Source organism: Penicilliopsis zonata (genome assembly GCF_001890105.1).
Source record: "Penicilliopsis zonata CBS 506.65 unplaced genomic scaffold ASPZOscaffold_12, whole genome shotgun sequence".
NCBI lineage: Eukaryota > Fungi > Ascomycota > Eurotiomycetes > Eurotiales > Aspergillaceae > Penicilliopsis > Penicilliopsis zonata.
The window spans coordinates 46106-69878 of NW_019208921.1; the positions used below are offsets into that span (position 1 = coordinate 46106).

At 50.1% G+C, this 23773-nt stretch overlaps 9 protein-coding genes across 9 annotated transcripts; 4 read left to right on the plus strand and 5 right to left on the minus strand.

Annotated features, from left to right (window-relative positions):
- The first annotated feature begins 1622 nt into the window (after window positions 1–1622).
- ASPZODRAFT_134253 (hypothetical protein) lies at window positions 1623–3414 on the plus strand. Its single transcript, XM_022723476.1, has 3 exons — window positions 1623–2141; window positions 2221–2957; window positions 3014–3414. Exons 1-3 carry the CDS (start codon window positions 2017–2019, stop codon window positions 3130–3132), a joined length of 981 nt encoding a protein of 326 aa, XP_022579364.1. The 5' UTR covers window positions 1623–2016; the 3' UTR covers window positions 3133–3414.
- Window positions 3415–3933: 519 nt separating this feature from the next.
- On the plus strand, window positions 3934–7263 carry ASPZODRAFT_134254 (hypothetical protein). The gene has a single exon (XM_022723477.1). The coding sequence runs from the start codon at window positions 4429–4431 to the stop codon at window positions 7060–7062; it is 2634 nt and encodes an 877-aa protein (XP_022579365.1). The 5' UTR covers window positions 3934–4428; the 3' UTR covers window positions 7063–7263.
- A 313-nt stretch (window positions 7264–7576) lies between these two features.
- ASPZODRAFT_144190 (hypothetical protein) lies at window positions 7577–8589 on the plus strand (the record flags this gene model as incomplete). Its single annotated transcript, XM_022724988.1, has 2 exons — window positions 7577–7662; window positions 7731–8589. 2 exons carry the CDS (start codon window positions 7577–7579, stop codon window positions 8587–8589), a joined length of 945 nt encoding a protein of 314 aa, XP_022579366.1.
- A 44-nt stretch (window positions 8590–8633) lies between these two features.
- On the minus strand, window positions 8634–9724 carry ASPZODRAFT_134256 (hypothetical protein). The gene is made up of 3 exons (XM_022723478.1): window positions 9189–9724; window positions 9027–9119; window positions 8634–8970 (listed from the first exon to the last, which is right to left on the minus strand). Exons 1-3 carry the CDS (start codon window positions 9676–9678, stop codon window positions 8765–8767), a joined length of 789 nt encoding a protein of 262 aa, XP_022579367.1. The 5' UTR covers window positions 9679–9724; the 3' UTR covers window positions 8634–8764.
- Window positions 9725–10045: 321 nt separating this feature from the next.
- Window positions 10046–12516, minus strand: ASPZODRAFT_134258 (hypothetical protein). The gene is made up of 4 exons (XM_022723479.1): window positions 12249–12516; window positions 11924–12179; window positions 10261–11857; window positions 10046–10174 (listed from the first exon to the last, which is right to left on the minus strand). The coding sequence occupies exons 1-4, from the start codon at window positions 12417–12419 to the stop codon at window positions 10069–10071; spliced, it is 2130 nt and encodes a 709-aa protein (XP_022579368.1). The 5' UTR covers window positions 12420–12516; the 3' UTR covers window positions 10046–10068.
- A 705-nt stretch (window positions 12517–13221) lies between these two features.
- Window positions 13222–14913, minus strand: ASPZODRAFT_70786 (hypothetical protein; the record flags this gene model as incomplete). The annotated part of the gene is made up of 2 exons (XM_022729700.1): window positions 13222–14696; window positions 14769–14913. The coding sequence occupies 2 exons, from the start codon at window positions 14911–14913 to the stop codon at window positions 13222–13224; spliced, it is 1620 nt and encodes a 539-aa protein (XP_022579369.1).
- Window positions 14914–15597: 684 nt separating this feature from the next.
- ASPZODRAFT_634619 (hypothetical protein) lies at window positions 15598–16943 on the minus strand. The gene is made up of 4 exons (XM_022729153.1): window positions 16800–16943; window positions 16588–16743; window positions 16225–16513; window positions 15598–16147 (listed from the first exon to the last, which is right to left on the minus strand). Exons 2-4 carry the CDS (start codon window positions 16670–16672, stop codon window positions 16039–16041), a joined length of 483 nt encoding a protein of 160 aa, XP_022579370.1. The 5' UTR covers window positions 16673–16743; window positions 16800–16943; the 3' UTR covers window positions 15598–16038.
- A 1523-nt stretch (window positions 16944–18466) lies between these two features.
- Window positions 18467–20124, plus strand: ASPZODRAFT_70111 (hypothetical protein; the record flags this gene model as incomplete). Its single annotated transcript, XM_022729646.1, has 6 exons — window positions 18467–18516; window positions 18564–18618; window positions 18682–18765; window positions 18835–19194; window positions 19256–19824; window positions 19914–20124. 6 exons carry the CDS (start codon window positions 18467–18469, stop codon window positions 20122–20124), a joined length of 1329 nt encoding a protein of 442 aa, XP_022579371.1.
- Window positions 20125–20852: 728 nt separating this feature from the next.
- Window positions 20853–23744, minus strand: ASPZODRAFT_17778 (hypothetical protein; the record flags this gene model as incomplete). The annotated part of the gene is made up of 8 exons (XM_022727085.1): window positions 20853–21157; window positions 21227–21431; window positions 21490–21658; window positions 21723–21756; window positions 21813–22853; window positions 22956–23058; window positions 23313–23558; window positions 23625–23744. 8 exons carry the CDS (start codon window positions 23742–23744, stop codon window positions 20853–20855), a joined length of 2223 nt encoding a protein of 740 aa, XP_022579372.1.
- Window positions 23745–23773: the final 29 nt, after the last annotated feature.

The following is a 23773-nucleotide window of genomic DNA, read 5'->3' on the forward strand; positions in this document are numbered from 1 at the left end:
GAATAGAAAAGAAGGTTCGACAGTGAATATTGGGTAGAAAGTTCCTCGCTATAAATACCACCACTGCTGCTTCTACTACTTCTGTTTCTGCTTGCACTGCTGCTGCTGCTACTACTACTACTACTACTACTACTACTACTACTACCTTTACTTCTGCTTAGCAACAGCAACAGCAACAATAACTACTAGCACTAGCACTACAATAGCCAATGAGTCTGCGTGACTGGGGGGGCGGCTACTCCTGCTGCCGGAATCCATCTGCTGCTGGTCGCCCTCCAGGTTTCTCTGATACACTTGACGATCGTATGAATCACCTGGGGGTGGTACTGCAAGTGCTAGATAATCATAATGTCTCCATTAGACCTGCAGTCGAATAATAGGCCGTCGGGTTTTCTGTTTTGGGCTTGGGTAACCCTATCCTGAACCCTTACCACCCTCCTTGTTTTTCTGCTCCTGCTGCGGTGGGCAACTGCGGCGATCAACTAGTAAGTTGATCTCTCATGTTTCTTAAATTAGTGTGGAAGTGAGGGAAGATCCTGTGCTTCGCCTGTGCCTGTTGCTTATGGCTATGCCAATTGCTCGTGGCTCTGCCTCTTCCCATATATAGTTATGTTTCTGACAAGAATAGTTGCTCAGGCCCGCCGCCGTCTCCGATGCCACCGCTGCCGCTGCCACTGCAGCCTCTTCTGCAACTGCCGCCAGTACCGCGTCCGCATTTACTCCTCCTATTATAGCAGCGCTAGAGACGGCGAAAGTCTCCAGAAAAGCTTGTCTGCATCTAGCGGCAATCGCCCGGCGCAATGGGCTAGGCCGTCTGTGACCAACAGCGTCTGTTGAGACCAGCTGATGGAGGAGGGAGTGGCGCAGAATCACTAGGTCGATAAAAAATCTCCTTCTCTCCTTTTCTCCCCAGTATCCCGTGCTCTCACCCTGGTATGTCTCTTGTTCGCAAGGTGGTGTTGCAGGAAGTTGTGTTCGCAGCTGACTAGTGGTAGCATCACGGATAGCTCTCGCTGCCCCTCATCTCTTTCCTCTCTCTCCTCTCTGGAGTTGAGCTCAGTAAGTGGTTCGCTGGGTGAGGTTTTACGGGCTTAGCTAACTTCTAGCCTTCTCCCGCCCCCCTCTCCTCCCGCGCCGCCCGTGCTGCTGCCCGCGAACTGTGGACTGTGAGGAGACGTATATACTGTTTATATAAGATAGTCACTGACTTGACAAATTGATACAGGTCTGAATAAGTTGCCTGTGATTTGTTTTGATTTGTTTTGATTTGTTTGTCCTGTTTGTTCTAATTTTTATTTTCTCACGGCTGCCTATCGGGTCCCGAGTCCGAGGCAACTATCATGTGACTGGGGGATATGGATTTCAGCATGTTTTCCCGTAACTTCGAACAACCAGCAGCATCTGGTGAAACCTCGGTTTGAAATAATAAGCATGCGAAACTAGACGCATGGCATGATATTGAAATAATAGGTAGATAACCTTCGCTTCCTTTAGCAGGTTACCCTTTTACAACTGGGCTGTACTTTGAACGTTCATGTCTCTTTCTGATTAATCTAGAATAATATCAACAAATTTATATTAATTGAAAATAGCAATGATTCCAGTGATTCCCAACAAGAATAATGTTATGCTGTTATGGAGTACACTCGGCATGGTCAAACTCTTGTGTCGTGATAACACTAAATGGTCAGAGCCGAGGCAGAAGGTTCGGTAAAACGTCATGGGTCTTATCCCGCCATAGTTATGTACGGAGTACCATACTTTGTACCGCAGCAGCGATCAAATAGGTCAACTAAATAAACCCATTCCCTTCCATCGCACAAGACCCTACGCTCTTTTTATCTATCTATCCTTTTTCCAACCTGGAATCTTCGCTGCACATCCGGTTGTCCAGTTGGTCCGATAACTCTCCTTATCTCGCTCCCTGCGGCCCAGTCACGAGTATACTGTAACAGTGATTACTCTAGCTCCTAGTTTCAACCTCCACGATCTCCGGTTCACTAGCCACATACCATCATGTCTGCCTCTAGGATCGATGAACAGAAGAAGTCTGTTGCGGCCGCGGCTGCGGCCCAGCAGAGTGATAACATAGCCCACGCTTTGGCTGGCGCAGGAGGGGGTATTCTGTCGATGGCCCTGACGTACGTTTTGAAGAGAAACGGCAGTCGGTAATGCAGCGTGGAAACCATCTATTTAGCTAACCACCATATACATCTGCAGATATCCCCTCGTCACCCTGTCGACACGAGCCCAGGTTGAATCGAAACGGGCGCAATCGTCGACTCTTGACGCAGTCCGTCGTATTGTCCAGCGCGAGGGGGTGGCCGGGCTTTACTCCGGCCTCGAATCGGCGCTTTTCGGGATCAGCGTCACCAATTTCGTCTACTATTATTGGTATGAATGGACTCGGGCGGCTTTCGAGAAGGCCGCGGTGCGGGCAGGCCGAGCCTCGAAAAAACTCACAACCGTCGAGTCGATGATTGCAGGCGCCATTGCCGGCAGTGCTACGGTTTTGATCACGAACCCCATCTGGGTCATCAACACGCGAATGACGGCTTGCAAGTCTGAATCGGATGAACAGGGCCTGCCCGGTGGGCAGGCTAAGAAGAAAGCACGCCCATCAACGATCAGCACGTTGATTGAGCTCTTGCGGCAAGAAGGACCCAAGGCCCTGTTTGCTGGTGTTCTCCCAGCCCTGATCCTTGTGATCAACCCTATCCTGCAGTATAGTATTTTTGAGCAGCTTAAAAACATCGTGGAACGGCGGCGCCGAGTCACACCCAAGGATGCCTTTTATTTGGGTGCTTTGGGCAAGATCATGGCCACCTCCATCACATATCCGTATATCACGGTTAAAAGCCGAATGCACGTTGCCAGCAAAGACGGGCCGAAGGAAAGCCTGAATGGAAGTTTGAAGAGAATCATCCAGGAAGAAGGTGTTGTCGGGTTGTACAGAGGTAAGACTTTCTTGAAGTATAATAACAAATTACTTATATGGGTTCTCTTGCTTCAGGAATCGCACCCAAGGTCACCCAGAGCGCCATCACTGCAGCCTTCTTATTTGCATTCAAGGATATATTATATGATATGATGGTATCTGCTCGTGGAAGAGCTCGCGCCATCAAGAAATAGAAAAGGTTGAATCTTTCTTTTATTTCGCCTGGCTTGGGAGAAGATGAAGCCTGAGTCTCAATTCTGGTTCATCCTATTCAAGTGGCAGCCCTTTGGATGTCTCTTGATGGATCTAATGTCTGTTTGTCCATCATATTGTCATACTCCCAATATTTCTGGTCACATTGAAGTGGCAAAAGTGGTATTTGAATGCCGTTATTCTAATCCCATGCCTAATAAGTTTTAGAAGCTAATATAGCTTCAGATGTAACACTAAATACAGATAAAAAAAGAATTATTAACTTTTTCTTTTTCTTTTTTGCAAGATAAATGAGATAATTATGGCATGTCATATATATGACAACTTGTTCTGCGGATAGGTACCTTACTACCTTATGACCTGTCATAAATCTGGAAAGAGGAAGCACGTCTAGAGATCACCCACTACCTTAACAGGCAGCATTATTTTCCTATATGCACCTACATTTAACTAAGGCCAAGTTATAGGTGACTTAGAGAAGCAGCCTTTAAACCAAGTTCATCAGGCCTCAACCTTTAGGCACCTTCAACGTCATTCACCTACTTTTAGCTTTATTAATGCTCCCTGAGTCCCAGGATTTTAAAAATAACTATAGGCTATATATTCCTATTTAGAGTTATTATTATAAGTATCAAAAGACTTAATGTAGAATAATATAAGGGGAAAATACATACCCTATGCTAGAAACCGAGGCTTCACCGCCTTCTATTTAAAGTACTTCCTATCTAAAATGGATACGCCCATTTCGCGCGAGAACGCGTCGTCTAATTATCTCTATTCACCAGCTACCAATTTCCTTCGCGTCTTCTTTAGATTCAAAGCCAGTTCTTAAACTGCGATTTTCACTGGCATAGACGTCCACTATTTCTAGTCTTCTGGCCCCCCGCCCTGTGAAATGCCAGTCTCCTGCTGGCAGATTTGACTGAGCACGGCCCTGCGACCGCCCTCTTTTCTTGCTAAAAGCCAATATAGTTACGAGTCAGTGTGTTTTTTGGCGATACTACTCTACTCCGAATACCCAGTGTCCCCAGTGTTGGCCCCCTGATATTGACGAGCAGCTGGCACTTATAGAACCTCTTTCTTTGTTCATAAGCGCCGTTTCGTGGATTCGATTCACAATTTTGCCTATACTTTGGCTTTGTCTCATATTACATGGGACTTCATGACTTGCACTGCTTCCATGTCTTCAAGATTCATGTCCTTCGGCCGTGGATTAATAATTACAAGGCGATAAGAGATTGCTAGCGGCTTTCCATTGACCTCTTCCATCTACAATAATGCCTCCTGATAACACAACAATAAGTACGAGACCTCTTCCACTCTACAGAACAACAGCCACTGCAGACAATGAACTACACATCAGGCCACACCAATATGCATTGGAATCAAGCAACACCCAAAATAACCTGAGTCCGGATGAAGAGGCGCGGATTCTGCTTGCGGAGTTCATGAATAAATCCCGTAAAGCTCCCGCGGAACAAAAATCAATTGCGAAGAATCATGACCGGCAGAAACTGCAACGTCATATGTCAATGAAGCCAAAACGCCAACTGCGCGAGTCCTCCTACTCCTCTTCTTCGGAAGCTCCAAGAGCTCGGATTCCCAGGCGTTTCGTGTCAAGTGAAAACAAAGAGAACGTTGACCTCGCAGTCACGAACATCTCTCCTTCATCGGAGATTCCCCAGAAATCCCGACGGTCTGGTCGCCCCATCAGCAGACCACGAAACTACTATGCGAAGATAAGGATAGGAGAAGAAACTACAGAGGAGGAGACGACGAAAGTCACCATCAGGAAAGCCCCAGTGGCCGTTAGGAAGAATGAACCTACTCGATATTCCAAGGAAGCGCCGAGAAAGCCTTCGTCAGGGAAATTATTACGAGATCGTGAACTCGGCCTGTGCCGCGTCTCTCAGCGCCAGCTGCACAAAGAATTCTCCCAAAATCTCAAGATCAGCAAGAGGTGGAAAGGGGCATCTAACGATGTCCTTGTCCTGACATGGTCTCCCAAAGGAACGCAATTCGCTGTTGGCGCAGCAGCAGAGAGCGATGACCTGAATATGGACTACAACCGCGGCAATAATTTGCTACTTGGAGATCTGACGAGGAATTCCTTGAAGGAACTTCCCGACCACTGGGTGCAGCGGCCTAGGAGAAGGAATCTGGCGCTGAACACCACTGCTGACCGACGCCTTTTCATGAGCGTCACAGCCATCCAATGGTATGAAGACATGCTTCTGACCGCTAGCTATGATCACACGGTGAAGCTGTGGGACGTTGCAAATTATGACCAGATCTCTTGCAGAAAGACCCTTCGGCATCGATCAAAAGTGAATCTCATGGCACGTTCACATTTCTACAGTAACTTGGTCGCAACGGGAACCCTTGATGATTTTACCTTGTGGGATCTTGAAGACAATAGCTCGAGTCCTCTTGAAGCTATCAAGGGAAAGCAGGCTAAAAACATTATTGAATACACGCCTACTGCGTTGGTTTGGGGGCAAACCAATGTGACGAAGAAGTTCCTTGTGGCAGGGATGTCCGAGAAAGTTCCAAATCAATATATCACTGCTTCATCCGGTCAGCTCGCTGTTTGGACCGCCTCTGAAACCTCGATGGCACCCATACAGATCAGTCCAAGCGCCCAGAATATTTTTGATATAAAATGGCATCCGACAATGCCAATCTTCGTCACTGGCAGCTCTCGACCGAAACTCAATATTAACGGTGCGGCAAAGGATACGCGATCTGTTGTTCGAATATATGAGCCTTTCGTGTCCAAGCGAAGCACTATGGAGCTCGATTGTCCTGCACTGGATATGAACGACGTCTCGTTTTGCCCCGTTAATCCAAACTACGTCTCTGCAAGTTGTACGGATGGAATAACATATGTCTGGGATATCCGCGATCCTTCGGAAGTTCTTCACAAGCTCGAGCATGGCTATCCGATCAATCAAATCAATGAGGAAGTATCCAGAGAGCAAGCTGATGTAGGCGTGCGAGTTGCCTTGTGGGGCAACGAGATCGATGCGTTCTACACAGGGGCTTCTGACGGGGTTCTAAAGAGGTGGAACATCCTGCGATCACCGGAGGATACCCTTGTTGAAAATACAGCATCCTTGAAGGAGGAGATCATGTGCGGGACATTTTCAGACGACAAAACCAATCTTTTGATCGGAGACGCTGCCGGCGGGATCCATGTGCTGTCGTCTGGTCCATTTTGGAACACAGATGAATGCGATATGAACCTCGAAAGCGCCCCCGAGCCCGCCTCATCGTCGCAGCCACTGTCGTCGTCCACCGGCGCTGACCCGGAATCCGAATCTGGAGTTGAAATCGCGAATCGTCTTCTTTCCTCTGGTGCGCTGGAGAGACATCCAGTCTTCGGAGTGGGTCAGGGGCCAAACTACAAAGGGCCGTATGCCCGCTGGGCGCGACGCAGCAAAGACAATAATGTTCCAATGCATGTTCTAGCCAAGAGTCCTCTCACTCCCGAGGTGCAGCAGTGTCAGCTCTCCGGTCTCCCAGTGGATAAACGACCAGGACTAGACAACCATACTCGAGAGGAGATCAAAGCGCAGATCCGGCTTGCCCGGACACGCAATTACAAACGGAATAAAAAAAAGAGGAAACGAAAGCATTCGTCGCACCGAAACGACGATGACAAGGAGAACACGAAATTCATCAGCCTGATCAGTGACGACGAAGGATGCTTCCAGCCATCAAAGGCGGAACCCGAGATCATCGATCTGACCATGGACAGCGACTCGGATAGTTCGAGCTCAGCTTCCCAGCCCCCGGATCCCTTCGACATTCGGGCTTTTCTCAAAGTGCTTGCAGAAAATTTGGAGGAAGATTACTGGTGGCCCGATAGCGGGCATATTGATGCGAACATCAACGACGGTGACGTCTGAAATGCTTGCCGCCAGCTTATCGCTAAACTGTATCAAGTTCTAGCTTCAGTACATAATGTTGATGAAGGATGTATGAAACATGGCGACCTGCTGTAGCTTGGAAGAAGTTGGTTTGTGGCACTGCACGACGATCAAAAAGCCAGCTTAGTCTAGACTCTAGAATACCATGAGCCCATGATAATAATGATTAATTCACTGCCTAATGGTCTTTGGATGTGGCTTAGAAGTACCGAGTGACTAGGTAACCACCTAGCTACCAACTAGTTAACTATGTAACTACCTAAGGAGCAACCTAACAGCGCTGACGTGGCGCCTGAACATCTGCACCGCCACTGCTTGCGTCGTCGCCGCGGAACCAAGCTCGGGTCTAACACACAGTATAAGTACGGCTCCGCGAGGAATTTTAGTTTACTTTGTCCATTCAAACAACAAACCATCTTCCCTTGAGAACAGGGTCTGCTGAAACAGGATACTTCACACAATCGAATTTCCGTCACACAACAGCCCCGGTGTCATGTCATTTGCCCCACCTCCTGGGCCTCCGCCGCCCATCGTTCCTGATGGATGGAAAGCGCAGTATGATGAGCGATATAAGCAGTGGTGAGTAAATGTCAAAGATCAATTCTTTTCCATCAGATGGATTCGTACTGATAGAAAAATTTCGACAGGTACTTCATCAATTTAGAGACCGGACAGTCACAATGGGAACCTCCCACCGCACCAGCCGAGCCTTTAGAGAGCATCGATGGACCGCCACCGTCGAACCGTATCCCAGAGGCTGGGTTAGCAGAGAAAGGGACCAGGGAGCAAGACACTTCGCTTGAAAGCGATGCCCGGCTCGCGGCCCGACTACAAGCGGAAGAAAATGCCCGCGCGGGGTCCTCAACCCCTGGTGCAGCGTCGGGGTATTACGATAAGTCCCAGAACCGGGGTGACCAACAGTCGGTGGCGTATGCGTCTCCTTCTTCTTCTGCTTCGTTATCGCCGGCTGTAAAGCAGGCCGATTCGCAGGCCGACCCGCAGACGCAGACGCGCAGCAGGGGATTTCTGGGGAAACTGTTTGGCAAGAACAGTGGCCAGCAGGGGAATTATAATAATAACTACAACCAGCAGCAGTATTATGGAAACCAGCAGGGTGGATATTACCCCCCCGCGCAACAGCCGTACGGATACAACGGATACCCACCCCAGGGAGCTTATTATCAGCAACAGCAGCAGCCTCCTCAGAGACGACAGGGTATGGGTACGGGCACTGCGGCGGCTCTGGGCGTCGGGGGCGGTCTACTTGGCGGCGTGTTGCTAGCTGATGTGCTTGAGGATCACCACCACTTTGGCGGGGGTGGATTTGGGGGGCCAGGCGGGTTTGGGGGACCGGACGGCTTTGGAGGACCAGGTGGATTTGGAGGACCAGGTGGCTTTGGAGGCCCGGGTGGTCCTGGTGATTTCGGCGGGGGTGGTTTTGGCGGAGGGGACTTTGGTGGCGGAGGAGACTTTGGCGGAGGCGGGGATTTCGGAGGCGGGTTCTAGTATTTGCGTTTACTGTACATACAGCTGTTTGATTGAGATGATAAACCAGGTACCCTGGATAGAGATGTCTCTGTCCATTATGTTGCTATAATGTAATATATCCTCTGCTTTTAATAAAACTATTCGCCTAGGTGGTTATACAGTTATACTTTGTATACCAAAAAGTCTAGGCGAATCACCTCTTGCGCGCTCTCTCGCTCTCCCTACCCGAAGCACTTGCCTTCCCCGAATCCATCCCAGCCATCGGCCCCGGCGCCGTACCAGCCATCCAGCCTGCGAGATCGAAATTCGCGGCCGCCGCACCGGGGGCAGAGCGGCCAGCGCCCGCAATAGGTGAGGCACGGGATTGTTTCTCGAACTCGGCGCGCATTTCAGGATCCACTAGATCGCCGTGATTAGCATTATGATAGTATTGTACTCAAAGAAGATATGCTTACTGTTCTCCATGAGCTTGGGCATGCCGAAAGTGAATAACATTGCAACGACAGCAAGTAGGATCATCGGGTTTTTGAACAGATCGAGCGGAGAAACTATGGAATAAATTAGCATGGCTTTTTTGTTTTTTATGTTTTACCTTTCCGAAATGCAAGAACACCTACATTGAGGTCGTTCAGCGTAAAAAGTCCGTCTGGCAAGGACCTTCGCCTCGATCACCACGTTGGCATTCACATCCGTATTCTCGCCACGAATATACCGTTCCCCGCCTCGGTTGTCCCACGCGTTACCGCGGAAAGTCTCCCAGACCCCCGACACAGAGCCGTGAGCGTCGACATCGACGCGGAAGGGCGCAAAGACGTATTCCGCCGAACGGATGTCGAGCAGGTACGATTCCGGGCCGGACAGATCTGGGAGATTGCGGAAGACAAAGGTTGAGGAGCGGGTGAGAGAGGCTGTAAGCAGGTTTTCTATCGGGGATTCTTTGCCTTCCGAATCTCCCCTCGATACAGCTGTTAGTGTTGCGTGAGTTCCTGCGGGGAGAACATGAGGGTTCGGCAAGACGTTGGTCGAGGGGATGGTGATGGTCAACGAGGACGCGGTGGCGGTCGTCGCCACCGCCGTGGCTAGGAGCAAGAGGCGGGAGAGGTACATATTAACAAAAAAGTTTATCCAACAAGTGCCTTTGCTGATTATTATGAAGCTGAGTATCAGTCTTGGTGCTCAATATGAGTTGCTGGCGGATGTCAGGAGCGGAGACGCTAGTGACTGGCCAGTCAGCGAGAACCATCAAACACCGTTAGTAACTAACTACTAGATAACTACCAGGAAGTCATAATGAAGAGAGATTAAATTTGCCAATGAAAATAGTAAAATAATATAAAACTAATTATTAGAATAAATTGTTCATACTAAGCGAATGCATTCGTCTAGTAATATTATGTTGATAGTATGTACTAACTATTCTTAATATTCTAAGTAATATAAACAACTCGAAAAAGAATCATGTATACCGAACAAGACGCAGCGAGTATAAAGCATATACTACAGTTTAGCCCTGGGAGAAGACTGTTCCTCAATTGCTTGAGCATAGAGCTGATCCAGCAGCTGGCGGAATACCTTTACCGTCGGAGGACGCTTCAATTTAAGCCTAGGAGAAAGAAGTTAGCACTGGCAAGAGTACTGGCAAGAGTACTAAGAGTTTCTGGTAAATGTAAAAAAAAAAAAAAGACTAACGTTGGTGTCAGAAGGTTGTTTTCCACTGTAAACGGCTCGAGTTTGAGCGAGACGTTTTTAATTCTCTCGTATCCGGCAAGCCTGTGATTCTTTGCAGCCTTTTCCAGGTCCTTCAGCACGGCTTTACGGATCTTCTCATCTGAGAGAGCGGACTTGATGGCGTCCATGTCCGTGGGTCCAATGTGGCGGCCGAGCACCTTGCTAGCGAACAGGGCAAAGGTGTCTGGTTGAACACCGAAAATTGCTACCAGGAAGTTTTGCAGACTGTCGCCGTGGACGTACGCTTGGGCAATGTAGCCGAGCTCCGAGAGGTAGACGCCCTCGAGCCGTTCGGGGGAGATGTATTCGCCCTGTGCCAATTTGAGGACATTCTTCCGGCGATCGATGATGACGAAGCGGCCTCTCTCGTCGAGCGTGCAGACGTCTCCCGTCCGGAACCAGCCGTCCTCCGTCATCGCCTTGGCAGTCTCTTCTGGGTCCTTGAAGTACTCTCGGAAGATGTTCTTGCCACGGACGAGCAGCTCGCCGCGCGGATACGGCTTGTCGTCGACGGAGTACTCCATGTCCGGCAAGGATTCCAGACAAGCCTCGATGCAGGGGGCAAGCCGGCCGCAGTTCCCACCGGAGAGATCCAGATGCGACTGAGTGCTCGCGATGGCATACGTCTCCGTCAGGCCGTAGCCCTGGGCAAAATCCGCGCTGAGGACGACCCGGAGGAAGCCATGCAGCGACGGGTCCAGAGGCGCGGAGCCCGAACACATGAATCTCACCTGGTCCAATCCAAGCGCCGCGGCTACCTTCTTCCCCCAGATCCGGTCGTACAGGGCGTGTCGGGTGGTGGCCTTTCCAGGAGCGACATCGGTCATGTTTGCCATTTTTGTAGCTACAACGTGGCGGGACAAGGCCCCCTTGAAGCCCGGCTGGTCGACTGTCGCGGCGCGGATGGCACTCCCGAAACGAGTGAACAGACGGGGCACGGACACGAATAAAGTAGGCCTCAACACCTTCATGTCATCGACCAGTTCAAGAATGTTGCCATGGAAGTACCCGATCCGACCACCTCCCCAGAGCGCCGCATGCTCTGTCAGACGTCCGTAGATGTGAGCCAGCGGCAAATAGGAGATCAAGGTATCGGATTTCCCTTGCAGGCCCATGCAGATAGCGCCAGATGACGCGGAGACGGCATTTTCATGGGTCAGAACGACACCCTTGGGATTGCCCGTCGTGCCGGACGTGTAGTTGATGGTCACGATATCCGACGTGGAAGGGGGCTTGCTTGCGCGGTTCGACGCCGTGCCTAGATCCTCGACCTGGTCCATGGTATAGATTGTGACATCCTCTCCGGTCGCGATAGACTCCAGAACCGCCCGTTTGGATAGACCAGGCTGGTCACCCGCGTCAAGCGGGTCCACACTGACGATGATCCTGAGGTTGGGCAGTTTCTGCTGTTGCTTGAGCTTGAGCAGGGTGGGTATATGCGGAAGTGAGGTGACCACACAGTGCAGCTCCGCGTGGTTGATGATGAATTCGGTTGCATCCGGGGCCAAAACATCGTAGATGGAAACCGAAAAAAGCGATTGGGACACACAGGCCAAATCTGCCAAGTTAGAAGAAGCACAGCTAACGAAAGAAAGAAATAATAATAATAATAAAAAAACCGTACCGGTGATCTGCCATTCCGGGCGATTTTGACACCACAACCCCACGCCATATTGGCCCTGACGATGGCAGCCGTGTTTCAGGTGCAGCTCGACCAATCCCGCACCAAACGCCAGACGCCGCTTCTCGACAGTCTCGTAGTTGATCCATACATACTGTCCGTAGCTCTTGGTCACCGGGTTCCAAGGACGATGCCCCAGGCAGTCATTCTTCGGATGAGATGCGGCGGCCGATTCGAACAACTCATGTAGCGTACGGACCTAAAAAAGGAGGAGAGAATCTCTCAGCCATCTGTTTGCTAACCATATCGAGTGCAAAATGTTGGTTACCTTGGGGTCGAGAGTCGTGACAAGCTCCCCGGTGACATTCCAAGTACGATAGATCGGACTCCGGCCCGGTTGCTCTGTGCCTGGTAAAGTGACACAATACGGCTTTCCAGCCGGGGGATCTTCCCGGAGCTCTGTGGCACGGGCGTGGTGTACAGGCGTGGAGAAGAACATGTCGAGGGTGTGAGGGTCTTGCTTTATAATAAAGGATAGAACAGGACACAACCACTCAACCCCAGGTAAGTCAATGGCAGCAAGGAGAGTGCACCCGGTTAATATGAACAAGGAGAACAGTAAAGAATAGAAAGAGGAATATACCCAGAGAGGAAGCACAGAGGGGGAAACCCCCCCTAGCGGATAACGGCAATCATGGGGAAAGCCTCAAGTGGACCTCGGCTCAGCAGTGACAGATTAACACTTACGGAGGACGCCTGAAGGCCAGCCTCGGTAGCAGTGGTGAATGGTGGAGTATACTAGTTATAGTTAGTTATAGTTATGTTACGTCATTGATGTCTGCTTTTGGAGATTATTACCTAGGTAGATGGCTATTAGGAGAACCACATACTACATGGCTAATTGAGGCCAAAGTGATTGTAGATACTGGACACGGACGAATATCTCTTCTTAGTATTCCCGAGGGATGATCTTTTCCCTTCCAACGTCGAAGCCACCAGTCAATCACTGGTTACTAGTGACTAGTTGTGTTTTGAAATGTGAGTTATTATCGTTATTAGTAAGGATTTTCAGAATAAGCATTCCAAGCATCCTTAGGTACATAACTATGTAATAATGATGGGTGTCTCATGCATAACTCATAGATAAGATAACCAGGGACTTGCATGTTATGCTCAAAAGTTAGGAGATGCTCAGTATAACTACATATATAATAAATTACCTCAACTCCACACATGCTAATATATAAACAAGAAAATCATGACCGATCGTCAATTTGATCGTCAAAACAGACATGGCAGGATCACCCGCTGATCAGCTGCCAGAGCTTGCCGTACCAGGTCGTGGGCGTGGTGGTCTCCCAGTACTCGTTCTCGATCTCGAGACGGCCTGTGTCGAGATCGGCCTCGAGGGGCTTGACAAAGGGATCGCGATAGACGATCTTGTGGCCGATGTACAGGACGGCAAACAGAATCAGACTGATGTAAGCAACGAAGAAGTCCGAGACACTGAACGTCGGGATCCACGCCGTGAACCCCTGCGTAAAGATGATGAGAATGTTGAATATCAGGCCGTAGTAGGCGAGGTAGGGCTGCCACATCGCCTTGTAAGGGAGCAGGTCGCGAGACATGTCGCGCGCCTTGAGGGCACGCATGAAAGCGATATGGCATGCGTTCAGGGAGGACCAGGTGATAAAACCGGCCACGCCTGCAATGTTCAGCAGCCAGTTGAAAACGGTGCTACCAGAATCGGAGACATTCATGAAGCCCAGCAAGCCAAATGCCGCGGTAAAGGCCACGCTGTAGTACGGCACGCCGGCCTGGGAGGTCTTCTTGAACCAGTGCGGGGCGTAGCCTTCCTGGGCCAGGCCAATTAGGATGCGGCTACCGCTGTACACATTAGAGTTGGCCGCGGAGAGAACCACAGTCAACAGGACGGCATTGATGATGCTTGGCAGGACCTTGACGCCCGCCAGGTTTGCCGCAATGACAAAGGGGGAGGCCGTGGCATTGGTGTCGCCAGAGAGCAGATCGGAGTTGGTGTATGGCACCAGAATGCCAATAAAGAAGATCGTCAGGATGAAAAAGAAGAGAATACGGATGAAGGTCTTGCGTATCGCCGAGGGGACGGTCTTGCGCGGGTTCTCCGTCTCACCGGCAGCAATTCCCACCAGCTCTGTTCCCTGGTAAGCGAAGCCGGCCTGGATGAGCACCGCCCAGAAGCCGACAAAGCGCGCCGTAGGGCCCGGGGAGAGAAGGTACGAAGCAAAGGCGCCCGGATGCTTCCAGTAATGGAATCCCAGATACCCTTCCTTGCCGGCGCCGGCATCGATGCAGATGGCGAAGATCATGAAGCCGATCACGGTCAAGACTTTGATGCTGGAGAACCAGAACTCCATCTCGCCGTAGAAGCTGACAGGCATGCAATTGAAGATCGTGATCAAGACCCAGAAGATGGCAATGAAAATCGAAATATTGATCGAGCTGTCCCAGTACTGGATGATCAACCCTGTAGCCGTCAGCTCGAGGGCAAACGTCGTCGCCCACGAGAACCAGTAGATCCACCCCATGGCGAAGCCAAGACTAGGGTCAATAAGCCGTGTCGCGTACGAGGTAAAGGCACCAGGAATGGGCATGTAGGTGGCCACTTCTCCCAGCGAAGTCATCACCGAGTAGACTAGGGACCCGACAAAGATGTAAGCAATGAGGGCCCCGGCAGGGCCGGCATGGGCAATAGCCGTGCCACTACCGATGAAGAGACCGGTACCAATCGTCCCACCTGACTTGTTAGCTTCCTACAAAAGAGAAGAGAAGACGAGAGAGAGAGCTCAAAAAAAGAAGAAACACTTACCAATGGCGATCATCTGAAGATGTCTGCTCTTCAGCTTCCGCTTCAGGTCCGGCAGGGGATTCGACTCCCTCCCAGCGCCAGCCTTCTCATAGTCGACATCATACCCATCCTGCGCATTGTTCTGGATCGAGTCATCGGGGGACATGGCTTCGTTGCCGGTGATTGGAGCCGTTTTCCTTCCCATGTTCACTTGGAGAAGAGCGAGGAAAGGAAGGACAAGAACGGAATTAATGAAAGGAAAAGAAACCAGGCCCCCACACTACTATTCTGGAGAAAGAACAGTTTGTCCGTCCGTCCGTCGGCAGCGTCTGCGGGAGGAGGTCGCCGGCCAGAGAATCCCGACAGAGCAGAGCAGCTAAAAATTAGAACCTCAAACAGGAGATAAGAGTTAAGAGCAGACAATTCATTTATGTAACAGGCACATATCAGTAGCGGAGTGAATCAACGGATGCCCAGTCTCCGAGTATTAATATTTGGTAATAGAAACCTTCTTCCCTGCCAGCCGGTAGACCAAGAGGCTCCATCTTTTGCCGCCCCGGGAACCGATAGGAAATTAACCCCATGGCCAGGCAAAATTCAGTTTAGTCTGTCGAAAACTTTGCTGCTAGTGTGGTTGAGCGAATGCTGGAACCATGTTCGGGCAGAGATTAGGAATGGGCAAACGTTTGGTTCTGTGCGGTGGCGAGAGTGAGGTTGTTTTCGGGAGTCAAATCTAAGCAGCAGAAATCGGCATCCCGACCGGCTCGTGGCTTGCTCGGCAGTTGCCATTTGTTCTATATTATACTAAGTATAGTAGTTGCAATCCTACAAGTAGTTATTAATACCCACTCTGTGGTCAGATAATTGTTCCTTATCTTTGGTTCTATTCTGATCTGTTCTAAAATAGCATTCGTCACTCTGCAGCTGTGTGGAGGTTGGAGCGTTTGAAGTGGGCTCGGAGATCACCGCAGATTAACTTCGCAACTAATTGACTAAACTATGGGTTGATCAGGTAGTTATCAAGTAATAAATTAATAACAAAGGTCAATGCTAGTTGACTAGTGATTCGCCAAGTATCAATCAATAATATAACTACAGGATATTCAATATCAGAATTGATGCGGTTGGCAATACGATATCTCGCGCGATCTGATCAGCAGGTAGGACGGGGAAAAAAGACATCAGCTAATAAACAGTATATAAAGGGCCGTAAGAATCATGGGTATATAACATATTCGTTCGTGTTGAGATAGCGTTCGTTCGTTTCGAGATAGCGAGGCCGATGGTGTATTTAAACACCCGTGTGGACAGCGGCATTCGGATTCGCTTTCACACCGTTATTGCCTCGAGAAGTGAAGACAGCCATGACATTGATGGTGGTGGTAGCAGCGAACAGTGCCCTAGCCACCAGATCAGTTAGCATATGATTCTCTCCCGAGTCTACCTAGGCAGCCAGAATAACTGATTGGCCTCTCACCATTCAAAGGCACCAAACACCGTTGCTGCCTGCAAGGAGTCACACAGACTACTGTGACAGGCCCGTGGCGGTGGCAGTACACAGGCCAATGCAATGAAACCGGCAAACCAGAAGATCATGGTGACAGCCTCCATGCCGACAACGATAAACGGGTGCACGATGCCTGCGAAGAAGACCGGCGCTAGGACGATGTACGGCAGCGCGATGACAAGCGTCCACACGCTGTTGAAGAGCATGAAGTTCACCGTACTGGGCGACCACCACGAGTAATAGTCGTCCCAGTTGATCACTTAATGTAGTGACAGGGCGTTAGAAACAACACGGTCAAAATATGCAGGGGTCAAGCAGGCTGCAAGGGCTCACCATAGGCAGTCAGTCCGAGGACGATCACAGCGAAGATGGCCTGAACCACCCGTACGATGGTGACCCAGGAAGAGGTGTAGGCCATTTTCTGCAGATCTAGGGAAGATATTTGACAGTGGCTATCGAGGTGTTGGGTAGTAGTTCCCTGGGTGGTTTCTATCCATTCGCGTCTGGGGTTAGTAGAAGACTAATCAAAGGCTGCAGAGACTCACAAGATATCAGTTTTGTCAGTCCGAGAATAACTGTAGAAGATTAAAACAAAAAAACCGGGGATGGAGGACTGGTAATAAATATTAAGAAATCAGGGTCTTTGGCCCTCTGTCGATCATCAGCGTCATCGGCGTCAGGAGCTCGCGCTGTGACGTGGAGGTGGCTTGACCATGCAACCTCACCTTATCTAGCGAAACTCGTATTTACGGCCTTGATATATCAGTATAGATAATATAGTGATATAGTTAAAATGGTGATGTAGGTTATGATTATGTTTTCTGTTGGTTCAAGATGTCCAATTATTGACGCGGCAAGATATAGTACCTGAGACTCCGTACGACAATACAGATCAACATTAAATTATGACACCGAGTCCTAAAGCAAAAGGTAATTTCAATCTTAATCCAGCAAGATATCATACCATGGCATGATGGAAAATACTATTTTTATCTACTGGAGAGAAAGAATCTGAGTTGTCAACAATTGCACAGCCACCTAATAAAAAAGTACCAGTTGTATGCAACACCCGGCAGTGTAGAGGCATATAACAGGCCACTACATTCCAAAGGACCAAGAGATTTCAAACGACCGTGTACCAAGAAAGCATGCAGTTCTTGGTGGACTTTGATAGCTGCAGATTTACACATCTCTGAGAAGAGGCATTGAATCAACGCCCTGGTCAATACTGAATTCTAGTAAAACCAGTAGCCACTTAGTTGAAGGGAGGCTCTGGAGACAGTCAATCCAATACGCGTTTACCATGATATATTCTGAAGAGGAACGGCAGGTCTTTTGTGAGATTGGATAATTAAGAGGGCAATTGTCGACGAGGCCTGTGTTGCTTATAGCCACATGTTGGACCTGCCAGGTCTTTTGAGTAAAAGCCCACCGCGTGAATCTGAACCCAGTTCTTTCGATGTGAAGAATGCAACATCAAGTATTCTTCAGGATACATTCCAACAGGATTCAAGGAGTTCCCGGAAAGAGGACGTCACGGTGTTCAAAGCCGGCGAGTTGGTTGGATCTCTTCTCGGTTCTTCCTAGAGTTCGAGAAGCATCATCTGTATGATATCGGACCATTTGCTGAGCACAGTTCAAAAGCCACACAGAAAAGACAATTCGTTGCCTTCTTTTTGGCCACACATTGAGTAAATTCCTGGTATAATAGCTCGTGTAATCAGTAGTGCGATTTTCGTATTTCCCGTCTGCCTCTAGGTCACCTCAAAGTCGAGCAAGTTCGAGTCAGGTAGGCTGAAAGGACTAAAGAGAAATCTTTTAGACACTGCAATTCGTAAAGCCAAGAACACTAGGCAACTCGCTAGTCAGTTCATAGTCGTTCATGGAGGAGGATCTCTCTCAGTTTAACCAAAAGGATCAATCACGCCATCGAGGCCTCACGGATGCAAATGGTCTTCCCCCGCTCATGTAGATATTGTCCGTCTTTTATGCCTCTTGAACCCCTCAATTCTCTCATATTTTCTTTGGAATTTTCAAGAGCTTTCCGAAATCCTTGGGCCTCCTACTCTTCGCGTGCTGGGTAAGTTCTGTGTCGATGTTGTTTAGTCCTTGAAGGACACGCTTTTATCTAATCGGCCTGATAGCTTAATTCCCCGCATTATCATCATATCTATATTGCCATAATTTTTTCAAGAACAAAAACCGGTTCATCATGTCTGGCGAACCTAATTATCGTTTCGAGACCCTACAACTTCATGCTGGGTAAGTCTACCTTGATCCTTTCTCTCAATTGCTGCTGACGGTGGCAGCCATGAACCCGACGGTACTACCAATTCCCGAGCTGTACCCATCTACGCCACCACAGTGCGTTTCATCTCCTGAACATCTCTATTCAAAGAGGCAATAAATGTTGATAAGCTATAAAAGTCCTTCGTCTTCAATGATTCCGCTCACGGCGCGAGGCTGTTTGGCCTCAAGGAATTCGGCAACATCTATAGCCGTATCATGAATGTAAACACTGAACCAGCATCCTGTTGACCGTCAAGTATTAACAAACTGACTGGACTCTTTACCTGGCAGCCAACCGTGGACGTGTTTGAGAAGCGTATCGCCGCGCTGGAAGGGGGAGTGGCTGCGGTGGCCGCCTCGTCCGGCCAGGCGGCTCAGTTCATGGCCATTTCGGCCCTGGCCCACGCCGGCGACAACATCGTCGCCACAAGCAACCTGTATGGCGGAACTTACAACCAGTTCAAGGTCTTTTTCGCGCGCCTTGGTATCGAGACCAAGTTCATCGCGGGCGATAAGCCCGAGGACATTGCGGCCGCCATCGATGACCGCACCAAGGCTGTCTACGTCGAGACCATTGGCAACCCGCGCTTCAACGTCCCGGACTTCGAGGCTATTGCTAAGGTGGCCCATGAGAATGGCGTTCCACTTGTTGTACGTTCGACCTTCCCCCCCCCCAATGAGATGAGTTGGATTCCATAAACTAAATCGATAGGTTGACAATACCTTTGGAGCTGGCGGCTATTTTGCTCGTCCCATCGACCACGGTGCCGACATTGTCGTGCACAGCGCCACCAAATGGATCGGCGGCCACGGCACGACCATCGGCGGCGTCGTGATCGACAGCGGCAAGTTCGACTGGGGCAAGCACGCGGCGCGGTTCCCGCAGTTCACCGAACCTTCAGCGGGCTACCACGGCCTGAAGTTCTGGGAGACCTTCGGTCCCATCACCTTTGCGGTCCGCGTCCGCGTCGAGATATTGCGTGATCTAGGATCCTCGTTGAACCCTTTTGCCGCGCAGCAGCTGCTGTTGGGTCTCGAGACCCTCAGCCTACGCGGCGAGCGTCATGCCAACAACGCCCTCGCACTCGCCCGCTGGCTCGAGAAGAACGAGCACGTCAGCTGGGTATCCTACCCCGGACTAGAGAGCCATGAAAGCCACGAGCTCGCCAAACGCTATCTGCCCCGCGGATTCGGCGGTGTCCTTGCCTTTGGCGTCAAGGGCGGTGCCACGGCCGGGAGCCAGGTGGTCGACGGCTTCAAACTCATCTCTAACCTTGCAAAGTAAGCCTTCCCCCCCCTTTAACTCCCTTTTATTTAGTAGTAATAAATGCAAAAATCTTGGTGGCTTTCAACTGACAGATATGATATAGTGTCGGCGACTCCAAGACTCTCGCTATCCACCCATGGTCTACGACCCACGAGCAGCTCAGCGAGGAGGAACGGCTTGCCTCTGGTGTCACAGAGGACCTCATTCGTATCTCCGTCGGCACGGAGCACATCGACGATATCATCGCTGACTTTGATCAGTCGTTCAAGGCTGCTGCTGCGGCAGGGTCGGAGAAAATCCTGACAGTACTCTAGGAGAGAAAGAAAGCTATGATTGAATGAAGGAATGAATTGAAAAAGGCGGACCAGACAGACGATCCGCTGGACAAAGATATGATACCTGTATATATGGATTAAATATAGTTATGTAGTAACTATCTTCCCAGTTCCCACTGTTCTGAATATTTAATAGTTGGGCCTGGAAGATTATTTACAGTAAGAAACCTGCAAAAAAGGACAGTGAGTGAATTACGACTATCACATATACTTTGATTCATCCAGACCAAGCTAGCACTACTAAAGATCTAGTGGGATAGTGTGCTTGCTACATGGAGAACCTACTACTTAATATCACTATCAAAAAAAAAAGCTGATATCATTACTCGATAGACCTAATTGACAGAACAAGAAAAGGAGACGAATCAAGCGAAAAACGAACCCAGAACTACCGGAGCTACCAACCAGAGCCGAATTTTTGATACAGGGACCATGAGGGTAAAAATGATTGTGCAGAGCAGAAGAAGAAGAAGAAACAGCGTACGAGCCAGATCAATGAAAGGACTAAATGTCGTACTCAGTTCAAATTCGAGGGAGAAAAAAACCGGCCCAAGGCAAACGGAGAAGACCGCGAATGTCCTAAACCTTGGGATGAAAAAGTTTTCTGTACATGAAAGCTGGAAATCATGCTACGTATCAAGACATAGCCAAACGGAACGTGGAGAAGATAGAAGACTCCTGTTCCACCTCTGGCGCAGGGATGATCCCTAATTGCCCTGGCCTGGAGGCGGTGGCTGCGTAGGCGCGGCAGAGCTGGCCTGAACTCCTCCCATCATGAAGCCGGGCGGGATCACAGGCATTCCAGGGAATGAGAACCCGAAGCCTGGGACGGCGGGGGCCACGGCAGGATTGCTGGCGTTGACTACATCACGATCGGAGAGGCCAACAGGAGCACCGGGGGCGCCCATCTGCTGAGGTTCACGATCTTGACGGCGGCCGCGGTCTTGCTGAGCGCGAGATGACACAGGCCCGCGTTTGCCGCCCGTGTCGGTTGCGATACGTCTGCTGATGGCTATCACGGGTGTTAGAAGTGTTGTTTCTCTTTTCAAAGTTGAATATATTTCTAGTTCTCTAAACTCACCTTTAGAGGAAACACCGGCACCAATTTCAATGTCGGGTTCTTCGACAACCATGCCACTCTCGATCGGACGACCGCCAGTTCCGCCATACTCGGCAGTAAGCATCCATTTACGATCAGCTTCCGTAAGCCTCTCGACAGGGATGATACTGATACCCGTCTGGTAGTCACTGCAGTCACGGGGGCCGAATCCAACACCCCATCGAGTCTGTACAATGTGTTAGCAGCTGTCCATATCCATACACTAAAATATCCAGGCTACTTACTCTCAGTTGCATGTCACCGGATTTATATGACTCCATTCCTTCTCTGGCAAGCACGGCGTCCTTGCGGCTGATCATTTTGATGAAAGCGTGCCGCTTGTCAATGTTGACAATGCAAGTCTGAACAAGACCGAACTTGTTGAAGAGTGAGCGCAAGTGTGCCTCCGAGGAACTATCCGGATGTTAGAACATGTATACTTGTTGGCACTTGAAAATCATGTAAAAAGATGACTTACGTCACACCACCGACGAATAGGGTTCGACTCAGAACTAGGAAGGTCGATGTCAGCACTAAGAAGAAGGAGGGAGGAATTTGTAGCACTAACCTTTGATGTTGCCCTGGCCAATGGAATAATCCCATTCAAGGAATTTTGGTCCCGGAGGAGGAAGGTTGGGGTCCTTGCGAGGGCTGGGAGAACGGCGTCTCCGTCCAGCAGGGCTCCGCTGGCGGTACTCATTCCCTCGACGGCCGCGCATATCACGGGGGTCGCCACCCCTACGGCCCGGCGAGTCTCCATGGTATTCGCCGTACACAGGGCTCTCACGACGCCGAGGGGGGGAAACTTCGCGGCGTCTATCCCAACCCGGGGAGCGTGAACGACGTCGGTACTGGCCAGGAGGGGAACGCATATAGTCACGGTCTCTCTCACGTTCTCTATCCATATCACGTGACTGGGGGTCCGGATGGCTGCCCCAGGAGGGGTTCTGTCCGGGCATGTTACCGTATCCAGGAATCTGTCCAGCATTCATGCCTTGCATGTTGGCGTTGTTGGAGAGGTTAAGGATTTGGAGTGCGGTGGCCCACTGCTCCTGAGGGATGCCCTGTGCGGCTAGCAGTTGCAAGAGCTGAAGCTGCTGTTGCAAAGCATCGGGTCCCATGCCTGGAGCAGGTTGGGGAAGAGCTGCACTTGGCTGCGGCAGAAGCGCCGACAATGGATTCTGTTGAGTGGCCAATGGGTTCGGAGTGTGACTCTGACTCTGCGGCTGACCCAGCCCTTGGTTCTGAGCAACATTGCCTAGAGCTGCGAAAGGTGCCGGGATAGTTCCAGCGTAAGGGTTTACGCCAGCCTGCATGTTTGCCGGTTGCGAAACCTGGTCTACAGACGAGGATACGGACGGCGGAAGCGCGCTCGCCGGGTTTAATACACTAAGAGGGTTGGCCGGTGCCGCTGCGCCGGGAGCCACCGGTGCCGCCGTGTTCTGCTTGGCCATATCAGCCAAAGCCTTCAGAATGCTAGAAGTATCTGGTGCCGATTGCGACGAAGTGGTTTGGGGAGCGCCATTTGTGATCTGTTGCTGGCTTTGAGGTGCCCCAAAAGGCACAAAGTTCGGTGCAGGGGAACCTTCTGGCGTAGTTGACTCAACGTCTAGAAGATAAATATCAGAAAGGCATCGTCCAGGTCTTACGCCCGGACAGTCTGGTGGTTTTGCCATAGGCGTGTAGACAGTATTGAAGGAATGAAGCTTACTCTGTGGTGCAGGTGCATTAAGTTTCTCCTTGAATGAAGCAAGCATTTTCGCGGGGAAAGTATAGCCCCGTTCCCAGATATCAACCAACTTCTTGATTTTTTCCTATAAGAAGCAGAATAGAGTACGTAAGTTGGACTGTCCATCACATAAAACAGGATGAGACGATTTAGAAATAAGCAGAACACGGCTTCTATAGGGATAGAGGGGTTATATGGTGGAAGGTACGTAGATAAGTGCTTAAAAGTGGCCAGCAGATCTCCTATAAAAGGAGATTTGCGGTCTTTCGACGGCCTTGTGCTTGCCCACGTGTTCTGTGATATTGGGACAGATAATTGCATGTTTCTTCTAGAGCGTACCTTTTGATCTTCGGGCGCATTGTTTATTATGTCGGTCATGAGGACAGGCAGTAACTCCGTCACTCTGTTCACACCCGCAGCGAATGTTCCGTCGGGAGCAGCACTACCGGCTGGCTGACCCGCCTTGCGCGCTGCTTCTACCCATTGTCGAGTTACAGAGTCTACGACATAGAGTACGCCCAGTTTGTGAGTCCCCGGTGCTTTCTTGAAATGTGTGTAGATCTTCTGGATGAGGACGGATTCATTCTGTTCGAGGCAAAGTGTTAGTCATATCGATAAGCAGTATTTGGCATGGATAGTATTGAAGCGTACCTGGACGTTGGCGGTACAAAGAGATGTTATGCTGCTGATTTTGGACCCTGAAACACCGGGAGGCTTAAGGGCAAGCATAGACTGGAGATAGTTATCCAGCTCTCCTACAGCGGAGGACATGATTGTATTTTGTGTGCACAAGTGCTTTG

Coding starts and splice junctions, on each gene's coding strand:
- ASPZODRAFT_134254 (XM_022723477.1), top strand. CDS start 4,429: ATGCCTCCTGATAACACAACAATAAGTACGAGACCTCTTCCACTCTAC.
- ASPZODRAFT_134258 (XM_022723479.1), bottom strand. CDS start 12,419: ATGTTCTTCTCCACGCCTGTACACCACGCCCGTGCCACAGAGCTCCGG. Junction 12,180..12,248: donor TCACGACTCTCGACCCCAAG/GTAACCAACATT, acceptor CTCCTTTTTTAG/GTCCGTACGCTACATGAGTT. Junction 11,858..11,923: donor CCCGGAATGGCAGATCACCG/GTACGGTTTTTT, acceptor CTAACTTGGCAG/ATTTGGCCTGTGTGTCCCAA.
- ASPZODRAFT_134253 (XM_022723476.1), top strand. CDS start 2,017: ATGTCTGCCTCTAGGATCGATGAACAGAAGAAGTCTGTTGCGGCCGCG. Junction 2,142..2,220: donor ATTCTGTCGATGGCCCTGAC/GTACGTTTTGAA, acceptor ATACATCTGCAG/ATATCCCCTCGTCACCCTGT. Junction 2,958..3,013: donor TGTTGTCGGGTTGTACAGAG/GTAAGACTTTCT, acceptor CTCTTGCTTCAG/GAATCGCACCCAAGGTCACC.
- ASPZODRAFT_134256 (XM_022723478.1), bottom strand. CDS start 9,678: ATGTACCTCTCCCGCCTCTTGCTCCTAGCCACGGCGGTGGCGACGACC. Junction 9,120..9,188: donor TTACGCTGAACGACCTCAAT/GTAGGTGTTCTT, acceptor TTTATTCCATAG/TTTCTCCGCTCGATCTGTTC. Junction 8,971..9,026: donor GCCCAAGCTCATGGAGAACA/GTAAGCATATCT, acceptor ACGGCGATCTAG/TGGATCCTGAAATGCGCGCC.
- ASPZODRAFT_634619 (XM_022729153.1), bottom strand. CDS start 16,672: ATGGCCTACACCTCTTCCTGGGTCACCATCGTACGGGTGGTTCAGGCC. Junction 16,514..16,587: donor CCTCGGACTGACTGCCTATG/GTGAGCCCTTGC, acceptor CACTACATTAAG/TGATCAACTGGGACGACTAT. Junction 16,148..16,224: donor GTGTTTGGTGCCTTTGAATG/GTGAGAGGCCAA, acceptor TCTGGTGGCTAG/GGCACTGTTCGCTGCTACCA.